The sequence below is a fragment of the Homarus americanus genome, unplaced genomic scaffold (genome assembly GCF_018991925.1).
Source record: "Homarus americanus isolate GMGI-L3 unplaced genomic scaffold, GMGI_Hamer_2.0 scaffold41411, whole genome shotgun sequence".
Taxonomy (NCBI): domain Eukaryota; kingdom Metazoa; phylum Arthropoda; class Malacostraca; order Decapoda; family Nephropidae; genus Homarus; species Homarus americanus.
Window position 1 is genome coordinate 1,267 of NW_024737819.1, and position 12,734 is coordinate 14,000.

At 53.6% G+C, this 12,734-nt stretch overlaps 1 protein-coding gene across 1 annotated transcript; it reads right to left on the reverse strand.

The window, feature by feature from the left end:
* Window positions 1–436: 436 nt before the first annotated feature.
* Window positions 437–4,053, reverse strand: LOC121873597 (36.4 kDa proline-rich protein-like; the record flags this gene model as incomplete). Its single annotated transcript, XM_042377243.1, has 2 exons — window positions 3,760–4,053; window positions 437–715 (listed from the first exon to the last, which is right to left on the reverse strand). Coding segments are annotated over exons 1-2 (573 nt in total), but the record flags the coding sequence as incomplete, so codon positions are not given.
* Window positions 4,054–12,734: the final 8,681 nt, after the last annotated feature.

Here is a 12,734-nt window from a genome sequence, read left to right on the forward strand (position 1 = left end):
GGCTAGGATGGGTTTTGCTCCAACCCCCTTTCGTGTTCACAATCTCCTGGGAGGGAGGTGAACAGTTACAGGGGGGACCGCAGGACGAATACACTTTTTGAGGGTGCAGGTCCCTAGGCCATGGTCCTAGCGTTGCTACGTGTGCGTCCGCACTGGGGAGTAGGTCTACCGGCACCGCTGGCTGTACGCTGATTGGCTGGTAGGCGCGCGGGGGCTCAGTCGTCCCTTGTAGGGGATGGAGTCCACTACAATATTCCCCTTCCCCTCCGGGCGCGGCGGGAGGCTGGAGGTTGATAGGGTTGTGTCCCACAAGGGACACATAACGGGCAGGTGTACGTACCACTCGACCACTACGGGTGACGACTCCGTCTTGTGACACAAAACCTGTGGGAGAATTAGGGGGAGAAAGAGGGTTTTGGATTAGAGGAGGTTGTACAGGTTGTTGTGCTCCTGTCACAGCAGGGGCAACGTCACTGGCTGGGCAGACATGGGCAGGGGACATGGCAGCAACAGGGTCCACTACAACAGCAGGGTGCAGGACAGGAGCAGTGGGTACCTGAGGGTGAAAAGGGGGTGCCCCGAAATGTTGTGGGCGGGGTCTGGCTGGGTCAGGAGGATGGTCCATGACAGCAACAGGGTCCACGACGGCGGCAGGCTCCACGACGGCAGCAGGGTCCACGTCAGGAGGAGGGTCCACGACAGGAGCAGCAGGTACCTGAGGGTGGAAATAGGGTGCCCAGAACTGTCGTGGGCGGAGTCTGGCTGGGTTAGGAGGATGGTCCATGACAGCAACAGGGTCCACAACGGTAGTAGGCTCCACGACGGCAGCTGGGTCCACGTCAGGAGGAGGGTCCACGTCCGGAGGAGGGTCCACGACAGGAGCAGCAGGTACCTGAGGGTGGAAATAGGGTGCCCAGAAATGTCGTGGGCGGGGTATTGCTGCAGGTGGTAACTGCGGGTAGACTAGTGCAGGTGTAGTTCGCGCAGGTGGTAACGGCGGGTAGACCGGTGCAGGTGTAGTTCGTGGGGGTTGTTGCTGGGCTGGGGACCCAACGGGTAAGGTGGCCGGTTTGACTCGGTCTATGCTGACGGTGTCGTGTCTGCCATTCCGGATAATCGTTAGGAACTTCGCTGAACGGGAAACAACCTGGAAGGGTCCATCGTAGGGGCGTTGTAGTGGGTTGTGGTGAGCGTCATGCCTGACGAAAACATACTCGGCTGTGAGTAGTGCAGGAGGGATGTGTTCAGGGCGCCGAGGAGGCTATCGTGGAGCAGTGGCTCTGAATGCAGAAACTGCTTGACGCAGTTTTTGGAGTAAGTCGTGACGAACGGCAGGAGTGGGTTGGCGGAGGTCAGGAGGGAGTGAAAACTCTCCGGGTAGGCGAAGGGGCTCGCCTAGTGTGATATCTGCTGGGCTACAGTCCATGTCCTCCTTGTGTGATGCACGGATGCCGAGGAGAACTAAGGGCAACGAATCCGTCCAGTTGTAAGGGTCGTGCTGTGCCTTGAGTGCGTTCTTGAGCTGCCGGTGAAACCGTTCTACCATGCCGTTGGAATGAGGGTGGTATGTGGTATCCGTTGTCTAGAAGTACCGAGGAACTGTAGGAGGTCCTGCCAGAGTTGTGACTCAAACTGGGCTCCTCGGTCAGTGATGACGGTTGCAGGGGGGCCGAAACGGGAAACCCAACCGGACATGAAGGCGCGGACGGCAGACTCTGCTGTAGCATTGGGCATGGGAATAGCTTCTGTCCACCTGGTGAAACGGTCAATGCAGGTGAAGATTAGGTGCTACCTTAGGATGATGGAAGCGGTCCCACGATGTCGAGGTGTACTACTTGGAAACGTCCTTTGGGAATAGGGAAGGTTTCTAAGGGGGCCCGTATGTGACGATGTATTTTGGAGGACTGGCAGGCCAGGCACTGGGCAGCCCATTTCTTAGTATCAGACTTGATGCCGGGCCAGACAACACGTTGCGTGAGGAGGCGCTGGGAGGCCCGCACACCCGGGTGGCTGAGACCATGGATGCGGTCGAAAACAGCGCGGGGGTGGAAGTGAGGCACGAACTGTCTAGGATGCCCACAGGATACGTCGCACCACAATTTTATGTACGTGCCAGGAACAGGGAGTTCTTGGAGTGTGAGGCCTGAGGGGGATGTCTTGCATGCTGCCAGGTCTTCATCATTCTCTTGTGCCGCGGCGAGCTGCCCATAATGAATGGATGGAGATGAGGGAAGAATGTTGTGGCTGCCTTTAATGTGTTGGACGTCGCTGGAGAGCTCCGAGATGTAAGCCAAGTGGCGCAGGACACGAGGTGTATGTGACTGGGATGCTGAAGCAAAGGCGTGGACGAGGGGTTTGTGATCAGTGAAGATGGTGAACTGACGGGCCTCTAGGAAGTGCTGGAAATGTTTGACGGCCAGGTATATGGCCAGGAGTTCTCGATCAAAGGCGCTGTACTTGAGGTGTGGTGGTTGAAGCCATTGTGAGAAGAAAGCAACGGGCGTAAGAATTCCGTTGATCTCCTGCTGTAAGACGGCGCCTACTGCAGTAGAAGAAGCGTCTGTTGTGAGAGTGGTCCGGGCGTTAGGTGCGGGGTGGGCCAGGAGGGTGAGACGTGTGATGTGCTGTTTGATAGTGGTGAATGCCATAACAGCCTCTTGAGTCCACACGAGAGGCTTGTGAGACTTCTTTGGGCGTCCCTTGAGAAGGTCGTATAGGGGGACTAGGACGGTGGCAGCTTTGTCAATGAAGCGGTGGTAGTAGTTGACTAAACCCAGGAATTCTCGGAGTTTCTTCGCCGTTTCAGGTTTGGGGAACACCCTAATCGCAGTTATCTTCTGTGGTAGGGGTTGTATGCCACTGGGCGAGACTCTGTGACCGAGGAAATCGATGGCAGAGGCTCCAAAGATGCACTTAGCAGGACGAACTTTCATGTTGTTGTTCTGCAGGCGTTGGAGAAGGAGTTGTAGGTGGTGGTGGTGCTCAGCAGGCGTCGAAGATGCGACGAGGATGTCGTCAATATAGACGGTGACAAAATCGAGGTCGCGAAGCATATGGTCCATGTACCTCTGGAAAGTCTGTGCTGCATTGCATAAGCCAAAACTCATGAAAGTGTACTCGAAGAGTCCAAACGGAGTGGTGATGGCTGTCTTCTGGGTATCTGCAGGTGCTACTGGGATCTGGTGGAAGGCACGCTCCAAGTCGATCTTTTAGAAGATAGTCTTGCCATGAAGTTTGTGGTGGAAGTCCTGGACATGCGGAATAGGGCACCTGTCAGGTTTGGTGACGAGATTCAGGGCTCTGTAGTCGCCACACACCCTCCACTTGCCGGGTGTTTGCTTAGGAACCATGTGAAGAGGCGATGCCCAGGGACTCTTTGAAGGACGAATGATGCCGTCTTGGAGTAGTTTATTGAATTCTGCTTTGGCTGTGTTCAAGAGCTCAGGGCGCAGGCGGCGAGGGCGTGAAAAGACTGGTGGTCCTTTGGTTTCGATGTGGTGGAAAATTCCCGACGTAGGTGGTGGGGGTAGAGAGACTCGGGGTGAGAAAAGATCCTTGAATTCGTCGAGCAGCGAGGAGAACTCGTTGGAAGGCGCGAGACAGGTGATAGTGTCGGTGTGTTTGGCACGAGAATCCTGGATCAAGCGTGCTGTAGGCTCATGGATGAGGCATAGATGGCTTGGGTCGACGCCAAGCTTGTGGAAGGTGAGGAAGTCGAAGCCAAGAATGGGTTGAGACACGTCTGCGATCACGAATAACCATAGCATAGTCTTGGGCATACCGAGGTCTAAGGCGAGGGTGCGTACACCGTACGAGGCGATGGGGGCACCGTTGGCAGCGAACAGATCCTAAGACGGCTGCTTTGACGTGTCTTGTAGTGAGGGAGGGATAATGCTGATCGATGAACCTGTGTCGACGAGGAATTTCGTGCCGGAGGTGTGGTCGGTGATGTGCAGTAGTGCGACGCCTAACGGAACGGGGGCTGAGGCGTCTACCAATCCCCGTTGTTGCCGTTTCCCGGGTAGGTGCAGTGGGGCTCACAGTGTTGAGCATTGGCGCCGAAACGTCTGTGATACCAGCATAGGGTAGATCCGTTGTACTGGGGACTGGCGGCGGATTCCGGGGTAGGAAATGCGCGTCAGGGATTGTAGGGCGTAGTGCATGAGCCAGGAACAGGCCCGGTAGCAGGCGTGGGATTGTAGGGCGCAGTGCGTGAGCCAGGAGCAGGCCCAGCAGCAGGCGTGGGATTGTAGGGCGCAGTGCGTGAGCCAGGAACAGGCCCAGCAGCAGGCCTGGAGAAGCAGAACTGTTCAATAGAGTCCATCCTGCGGTTAAAAGTCTGCAACAGGTCCTTTATGTCTCGTGAGGTATTGCTCGACTGAGGGTTGATGACCCGGCTTACAAGTTCGGGGGTAAGTACTGCTGTGGTCGTTGGGTTGTTCGCAGTGGCGAGACCTGCAGCAGCACAATCGCTGAATATCCTGTCTGCCGAGGGTGAGTAGAGTTCTGGTGTCGCAGATTAATCTACTGCAGACAGGATGACGCGCACCATTGTGGGGAGCTTTTGTGCATGAAGTTGGCGCAGGATAGAGTCGGGGAGTCTGTCTGTGTGACGGGAGTTCAGCCTACACATCTCCTCCCAGAGACGTCCCTGGGTTGAGTTTCCGAGGGAGATAGAGGATAGGTTTTGTAGGAGATTGGGGCTGGTCTGTTGATAACGCGTCCTCAAGGCATCCAGCAGGTTAGCGAATTTGTTGATGACTGGAGGGTTGGCAATGGTCCGTGAGACCTGCGTGGCGACTTCCATGGGCAAGGCACAGAGCAGGGCGCCGTACTTTTGCTCGTCAGTCGCTTGTGAGCCGACGAGGGCTGCTCCCATATGAACTAACCAGTCCTCGACGTTGTGGTTGAAGGGTGGTAGAGAGATCCGTCCGTCCATTCTTGTGGGAGTGCGTCAAATCTGTAAGGGACGGATGAGGGATGGGAGCTTGTTCCGACCCCCTTCCGTGTTCACAATCTCCTGGGACGGAGGTGAACAGTTGCGGGGGGGGGGGGACTTCGGGACGAATACACTTTTTAGGGTGCAGGTCCTTAGGCCAGAACTAAAAAAACAAAAGAAAAATAGGAGAATAGGCAAAAGAGCTCAAACCGCGTTTGGAATATCGCACACTAGTTGCTCTCCAGCTGTGATGTGGGTCACTCACATCGCCAGTGGGGAGAACAGACTAATGCGTTATAAACCTTACGGTCGTGAGATGTGGAGTAGCAGGTAGGGCGGTTGGCCCAGGCTGGCAGCAGGCAGCGATCCTCACAGCTCCGGTATTAAACAGCAGCAGCAGAGGGAGCGTGGTGTTCACAGCTCCGAGGGTCACCAATTGTAGCGTACTGTATTGTGGCCAGTAGTCAATTATCTTTAGATGTCTATTATTTTTTTGTATGGCCACACAACGTACGTACATGTACAGTAGATATCTCACACTCAGGAATGAGGTAGAATAGAAACTCACGATGCGTTTTCTGAATATATATTGTTGTACAGAGTAGTGCTAAGGAGTTACTAGGTGAGGTGTAGCTTGCTCAGAGTTCCTGTAGGGCGAGGAGCTCTCTGAGGAAGCTGGGTGGTGAGGTACTGGAGAGAGATCTTGCTGGTCCTGCAGGTCAGAGTAGAATGCTCTCCCTGATGATGATGATGATGATAATGGAGATAAAATGGCAATGGCTTGCCATGGGAAGGGAGAGAAGAGGTAAGGTAGAAGGAAAGTTATGAAACGGGAAGTAAAGTACTAGAGAATAAGAGCAGGTAGGCTATCCACCTAGCAGAGACGATTTGATTGGCTGTGGTGAAGGCCGCACTAAGAGGTCGCCCGAGCTCGAGGGATCAGAGGGGGAGGAGGCTAAGCTAGCTAGCAAGAGGTTGTTAGTTATTGTGTTAGTTGGAGAGGTCTACTAAGTCCTTGTGTAACTAGTAGAAAACTCTCATCCTTTATCTTATTGGCGTCAAGAAGTTTTTTTTTATGCTGTGGTGTATAATTGTGTAAGTTGGAGAGGTCTGCTAGGTCCTTGTGTAACTAGTAGAATACTCTCATCTTTTGATTACTGTTTAGTGTACAATAGTTCTGGTTCTTGATGGTTATGGAGAAGGCTTTTTGGCCACCAGTTGTGTGATCTTGTGGTGTCCTCTGTTTTTAGTCGATTATATATTTCGTCTTCCATGACTTCTTGTTTGTGCCATACTGCCTGTGCTTGGTTGTATGTTCTTATGTTCAGTGGTAAAATGTTGTAATTTTCGTGAAGCTTGTAGTGGACGTCTCCCCTACAACTGCGTATCCGCATTCCAATGCGACAGTATCCTAGCAACCAAACGAGCGGCCCAGGGGGCGTCACCAGCTGCCACAGTGTCCTAGCAACCAGCCACCTGCTACGTCTTCCCTAGCAACGGAGTCAAGAAACCGGCGAGTTCCCACCGATTTACTTCCGGCTGCTGTGTATATAAGCTCTCTCTCTCCAGTAAGATTGATTCTGGCCTTGGTTCCTGAACACGCAACACCTCCTCCTCCGCCGCTGCCTGGCGGCCCTCGCTTCTCCTCCGCCGCTGCCTGGTGGCCCTCGCTTCTCCTCCGCCTGGCTGGCGGTCCTCGCTCCCGCCGGCGAGCATGGCGACCCACCAGCTCTCCTTCTCTGAGCGTCCTCACCAACCAGCTCTCTTATTCTACTCTACGTTCCTGAACATGCAACACCTCCTCCTAGCAAGCTCCTCACTGTCCAGCTCTCATTCAACCTGGAGGCCAGCAACAGGCAACATCTTCTCTAACGAAGCTCCTGCACATCTACCTCCTTCAACACGCTACTCACCGAACGTCTTCTACTGAGCAGCTCCCCACCACACGGCATCTCCAGCACCAGACTGTCTATCATATAACTTATATATTATACAAGAAAACCGCATTAGAGTTTCCTTCCATCCTGAGTGCTAGACAACATTAATATCTCGATACCCCTACAATGGTGACTCCCGGAGATAAGCACTCACACAGGATGGAGGACGGACGGATCTCTCTGCCGACTTTCAACCACAACGTCGAGGACTGGCTTGACCATGTGGAAGCAGCCCTCGCCGGCTCACGAGCGACCGACGGGCAAAAGTATTGCGCCCTGCTCTGTGCCTTGCCCACGGAAGTGGCCACGCGGGTCTCACAAACCATTTCCAACCCTCCAGATCACAACAAATTCGCTACCCTGCGGGCTGCCTTGAAGACGTGTTATCAACAGACCAGCCCCAATCTCCTGCAAGATCTATCCTCTACCTCCCTCGGGAACTCAACCCCGGGACGTCTATGGGAGGAGATGTGTCGGCTGAACTCCCGTCACACAGACAGACTCCCCGACTCTATCCTGCGCCAGCTTCACGCACAAAAGCTACCCACAGAAGTACGCAACATCCTGTCCGCAGTAGATTACTCTACGACACCGGAACTATATGCAACCGCGGCAGATAGAATTTTTAACGAGTGCGCTGTTGCACCCCTTGCCGCCACGGTCACATCAGTACCTACCATCGAACTTGTAAGTCGGGTCAACACCCCTCAGCCGAGCAATACCTCACAAGACATCAAGGACCTGTTGCAAATTTTGAACCGCAGGATGGACACCATTGAGCAGTTCTGCTTCTCCATACCCGCTGCTGCGCCGGTTCCTGACTCACACACTACGCCCTACAAGTTCTGACACACAGCAGCCAACCCCCAGCACAACAAATTTACCCTCTGCTGGTATCACCAGACTTTCGGCCGCAATGCTTGAAACTGTGAGCCCTATTGCACCTATTCGGGAAACGGCAACACCGGAGGCTGGTAGACGCCTCAGCCTCCGTCCCTCCAGACGTCTCATTACTGCGCGTCACCGACCGCAACTCCGGCAAGAAGTTCCTCATCGACACCGGTTCATCGGTCAGCCTCATCCCTCCCTCACTACGAGACAAGTCAAAGCAACCCTCGTATGACCTGTTCGCTGCCAACGGTACCTCCATCGCCTCCTACGGCGTACGCACCCTCGCCTTAGACCTCGGTCTGCCCAAGACTCTGCGTTGGTTATTCGTGATAGCAGACGTGTCTCAACCCATCCTTGGTTTCGACTTCCTCACCTTCCACAAGCTCGGCGTCAAACCAAGTCATCTATGCCTCATTCATGAGCCTACAGCACGCAAGATCCAGGGTTCTCGTGCCAGACACACGGACGCTATCACCTGTCTTGCGCCTTCCAACGAGTTCTCCTCCCTGCTCGACGAACTCAAGGAGCTTTTCTCACCCCGAGTCTCCCTACCCCCACCACCTACGTCGGGAATTTTCCACCACATCGAAACCAAAGGACCACCAGTCTTTTCACGCCCTCGCCGCCTGTGCCCTGAGCTCCTGTACACAGCCAAAGTAGAATTCAACAAACTACTGCAAGACGGCATCATTCGCCCTTCAAGGAGTCCCTGGGCATCGCCTCTTCACATGGTTCCTAAGCGAACACCCGGCGAGTGGAGGGTGTGTGGCGACTACAGAGCCCTGAATCTCGTCACCAAACCTGACAGGTACCATATTTGGCATGTCCAGGACTTTCACCACAAACTTCATGGCAAGACTATCTTCTAGAAGATCGATTGGAGCGTGCCTTCCACCAGATCCCAGTAGCACCGGCAGATACTCAGAAGACAGTCATCACCACTCCGTTCGGACTCTTCGAGTACACTTTCATGAGCTTTGGCTTACGCAATGCAGCACAGACTTTCCAGAGGTTCATGGACCATATGCTTCGCGACCTCGATTTTGTCACCGTCTACATTGACGACATCCTCGTCGCATCTTCGACGCCTGCCGAGCACCGCCACCACCTACAACTCCTTCTCCAACGCCTGCAGAACAACAACATGAAAGTTCATCCTGCTAAGTGCGTCTTTGGAACCTCGGCCATCGATTTCCTCGGTCACAGAGTCTCGCCCAGTGGCATACAACCCCTACCACAGAAGATAACCGCAATTAGGGAGTTCCCCAAACCTGAAACGGCGAAGAAACCCCGAGAGTTCCTGGGTTTTGTCAACTACTACCACCGCTTCATTGACAAAGCTGCCACCGTCCTAGCCCCCCTACACGACCTTCTCAAGGGACGCCCAAAGAAGTCTCACAAGTCTCTCATGTGGACTCAAGAGGCTACTACGGCATTCACCACTATCAAACAGCACCTCCTGGCCCACCCTGCACCTAACGCCAGGACCACTCTCACAACAGACGCTTCTTCTACTGCAGTGGGCACCGTCTTACAGCAGGAGATCAACGGAATTTTCATGCCCGTTGCTTTCTTCTCACAACGGCTTCAACCACCACACCTCAAGTACAGCGCTTTTGATCGAGAACTCCTGGCCATATACTTGGCTGTCAGACATTTCCAACACTTCCTCGAGGCCCGTCAGTTCACCATCTTCACTGATCACAAGCCCCTCGTCCACGCCTTCGCTTCAGCTACCCAGTCACATACACCTCGTGTCCTGCGCCACTTGGCTTACATCTCGGAGTTCTCCAGCGACATCCAACACATTAAAGGCAGCCACAACGAGATCGCCGACGCCCTCTCTCGTTGTATATCCACCATTCTTCCCCCTCAGGCCTCATACTCCAAGAACTCCCTGTTCCTGGCACAAAGATAAAATTGTGGTGCGACGTATCCTGTGGACAGCCTAGACCGTTCGTGCCTCACGTCCACCGCCGCGCTGTTTTCGACCGCATCCATGGTCTCAGCCACCCGGGTGTGCGGGCCTCCCAGCGCCTCCTCACGCAACGTGTCGTCTGGCCCGGCATCAAGTCTGATACTAAGAAATGGGCTGCCCAGTGCCTGACCTGCCAGTCCTCCAAAATACATCGTCACATACGGGCCCCCTTACAAGCTTTTCCTATTCCCAAAGGCCGTTTTCAAGTAGTACACCTCGACATCGTAGGACCTCTACCATCATCCTACGGTAGCACCTACATCTTCACCTGCATCGACCGTTTCACCAGGTGGACAGAAGCAATTCCCATGCCCAACGCTACAGCAGAGACTACTGTCCGCGCCTTCATGTCCGGTTGGGTTTCCCGTTTTGGCCCCCCCGCAACCGTAATCACTGACCGAGGAGTCCAGTTTGAGTCACAACTCTGGCAGCACCTCCTACAGTTCCTCGGCACGTCTAGACAACACACTACAGCATACCACCCTCAAGCCAACGGCATGGTAGAGCGTTTTCACCGGCAGCTGAAGGACACACTCAAGGCACAGCACGACCCTTACAGCTGGACTGATGCGCTTCCCTTAGTGCTCCTCGGCATCCGTGCGTCACACAAGGAGGATATGGATTGTAGCCCAGCAGATCTGACACTAGGCGAGCCCCTTCGGCTACTCGGGGATTTCTCACTCCCTCCTGATCCCAACCAAACCACTCCAGCCGTTCGTCACGACTTACTCCAAAAGCTACGACAAGCAGTTTCTGCATTCAGAGCTACTGCTCCACGCCAGCCTACTCGGCGCCCTGAACACATCCCTCCTGCACTACTCACAGCCGAGTATGTTTTCGTCAGGCATGATGCTCACCGCAACCCATTACAACGCCCCTACGATGGACCCTTCCAGGTGGTTACCCGTTCTGCAAAGTTCCTGACAATTATCCGGAATGGCAGACATGACACCGTCAGCATAGACCGAGTCAAACCGGCCGCCTTACCCGTCGGGCCCCCAGCCCAGCAGCACCATCAACAAACTACGCCTGCACCAGTCCACCCGCAGTTACCACCGGCAGCAACACCACGTCCACGACATTTCTGGGCACCCTCTTTTCACCCTCATGTACAACCTGCTCCTGTCATAGAACCTGAACCTGTAATAAACCTCCCTCCTATCATAGAACCTGCTCCTGTCATAGACCCTCCTCCTGTCATAGAACCTGAACTATAACAAAACTCACCCCTCATTGAGCATTCTTCTCCTGCAGCAGACCTCGTCTGTGTGACCCCTGCAGCAACAGAGCATTTGCTCTTCAATGTATACGTCCTCCTCGTCCGGCCTCTTTCTCTCTCTGAATTCTCCCATTTTATGGCTCACTGGGACGGCGGAATTCTTCCTTGTGGTGAGTCGGCCCTTCACCTGCAGTATGTGTTATGCCCAGCAGAGACACCTTGAACAGCATCAGCTTCCACACTTGGGAAGAGAATGTTAGTGAGCGTCTCTACAGCTGCTTACAACTCATCAGCCCACAGCTGCAGATATGAGACAAATACTGCTGCAATATATAGTATGCCTATTTTACCATTATTGATCCAGGTCTCTGTATTATATGTTATAATCATACTCCCTTTTGTCACTGAATGTTAGTTCATGTTTTAGGCACATGCGCGCTGTACGCGCATGCGCAGATAGAGATACCCAGAGAGATTCCAAGACAGGACGCTGTTCCCCCTGTCTTAACTCCTTTTGTGTGTTTGTCCCAGAAATAGAACTTACGAACTTGACACCAGTGTGTTTCCTTCACCCCTGATTGGAAGTGTCACCTGGGTCTCCCACATGGCGCAGTGTTTAGCTGGGACATCACATTATTCAGAATTGGAGTGGACACAGAATCTCTCTCTCGGAGCCGCCATCTTGTCAACTCCTCCTGTCGAGTGGATCGGCGCGTACCTCTCAAGATATTCCTGGATTTACAGTGCAGTGTTGTGAAGTGCTTTTTCAGTGTTGTGTGTGCCCTTTAGTGTCTTTAAAGTGTTTCCCTGTGTTCCTGCACTATTTACAAAAGAGGGAAGCCTATTTAAGACCTATGGGAAAGCTCAAGTTTTGACATCCTTCCCCGCTCACGTCTCGAATGGCACTGCCGAATGAGCCAGCCAGCCCGCCTCGAGTACACGCACGAACGAACGCACACACACACACTCACAGACGCTCGCAGATATCTTCCATTTAAAGACGATTGCTTTTCTGCTCACTTATGAATTACAGTAATTGTGAGAGAAATAAACCAGGCCATATGGAAGATCAGGAATTTATTGGGTTTTCTTCAGATACCCAACAAGCCCAACTTCAGATGGATGTCGGTGCAGTACGTGGACTCCAAGTGGAGCGGAAAGTGGATCCAGCGGCCCCACCCACCCTTAGCCCCCACTACACACGTCCGCAATCTGCCACAGGTGTCGACTTCCTTCATTTAATTCAGTTTTTGGAAGAAAACCGACGACAAAACGACATCAGAAGGCGACAGGAAGACGATGAACGAAGACGTGAAGAGAATCACAGACGTCAACAAGAAAATGCCAGATTCAGTGCCATTATCGAGATGTTGGCACCTGTTAACCTTCAAGCAGCTACTACACCTGCCTCTTCGTCCACAGGTGCACCTGCAGGGTCCTCTTCAACTTCTTTGCCTCCCCCACAGAAAGCACTCTCTCAGAGTCCACCGCCACTCCAAGCTGATGCCTCGTTCCAGGTATTCCGTGAATGGCGTCGGAGGTGGGACGATTATTCGATGATGGTCGATTTATCAAGGTTGCCTAGGGAGAAACAACTGATCCAGATGAGGATGTGTCTCACCCTAGAGACGCAACGTATCCTGGAGCACACCCTGCAAATTCCCCACGACACAGACAAGAGTGTGAAGGACGTCTTGGATGCTTTACAGAAGCATATCAAGGGTCTCCGCAACGAAGCTCTGCGTAGGAGAGAACTTCTCAGTTGTAAGC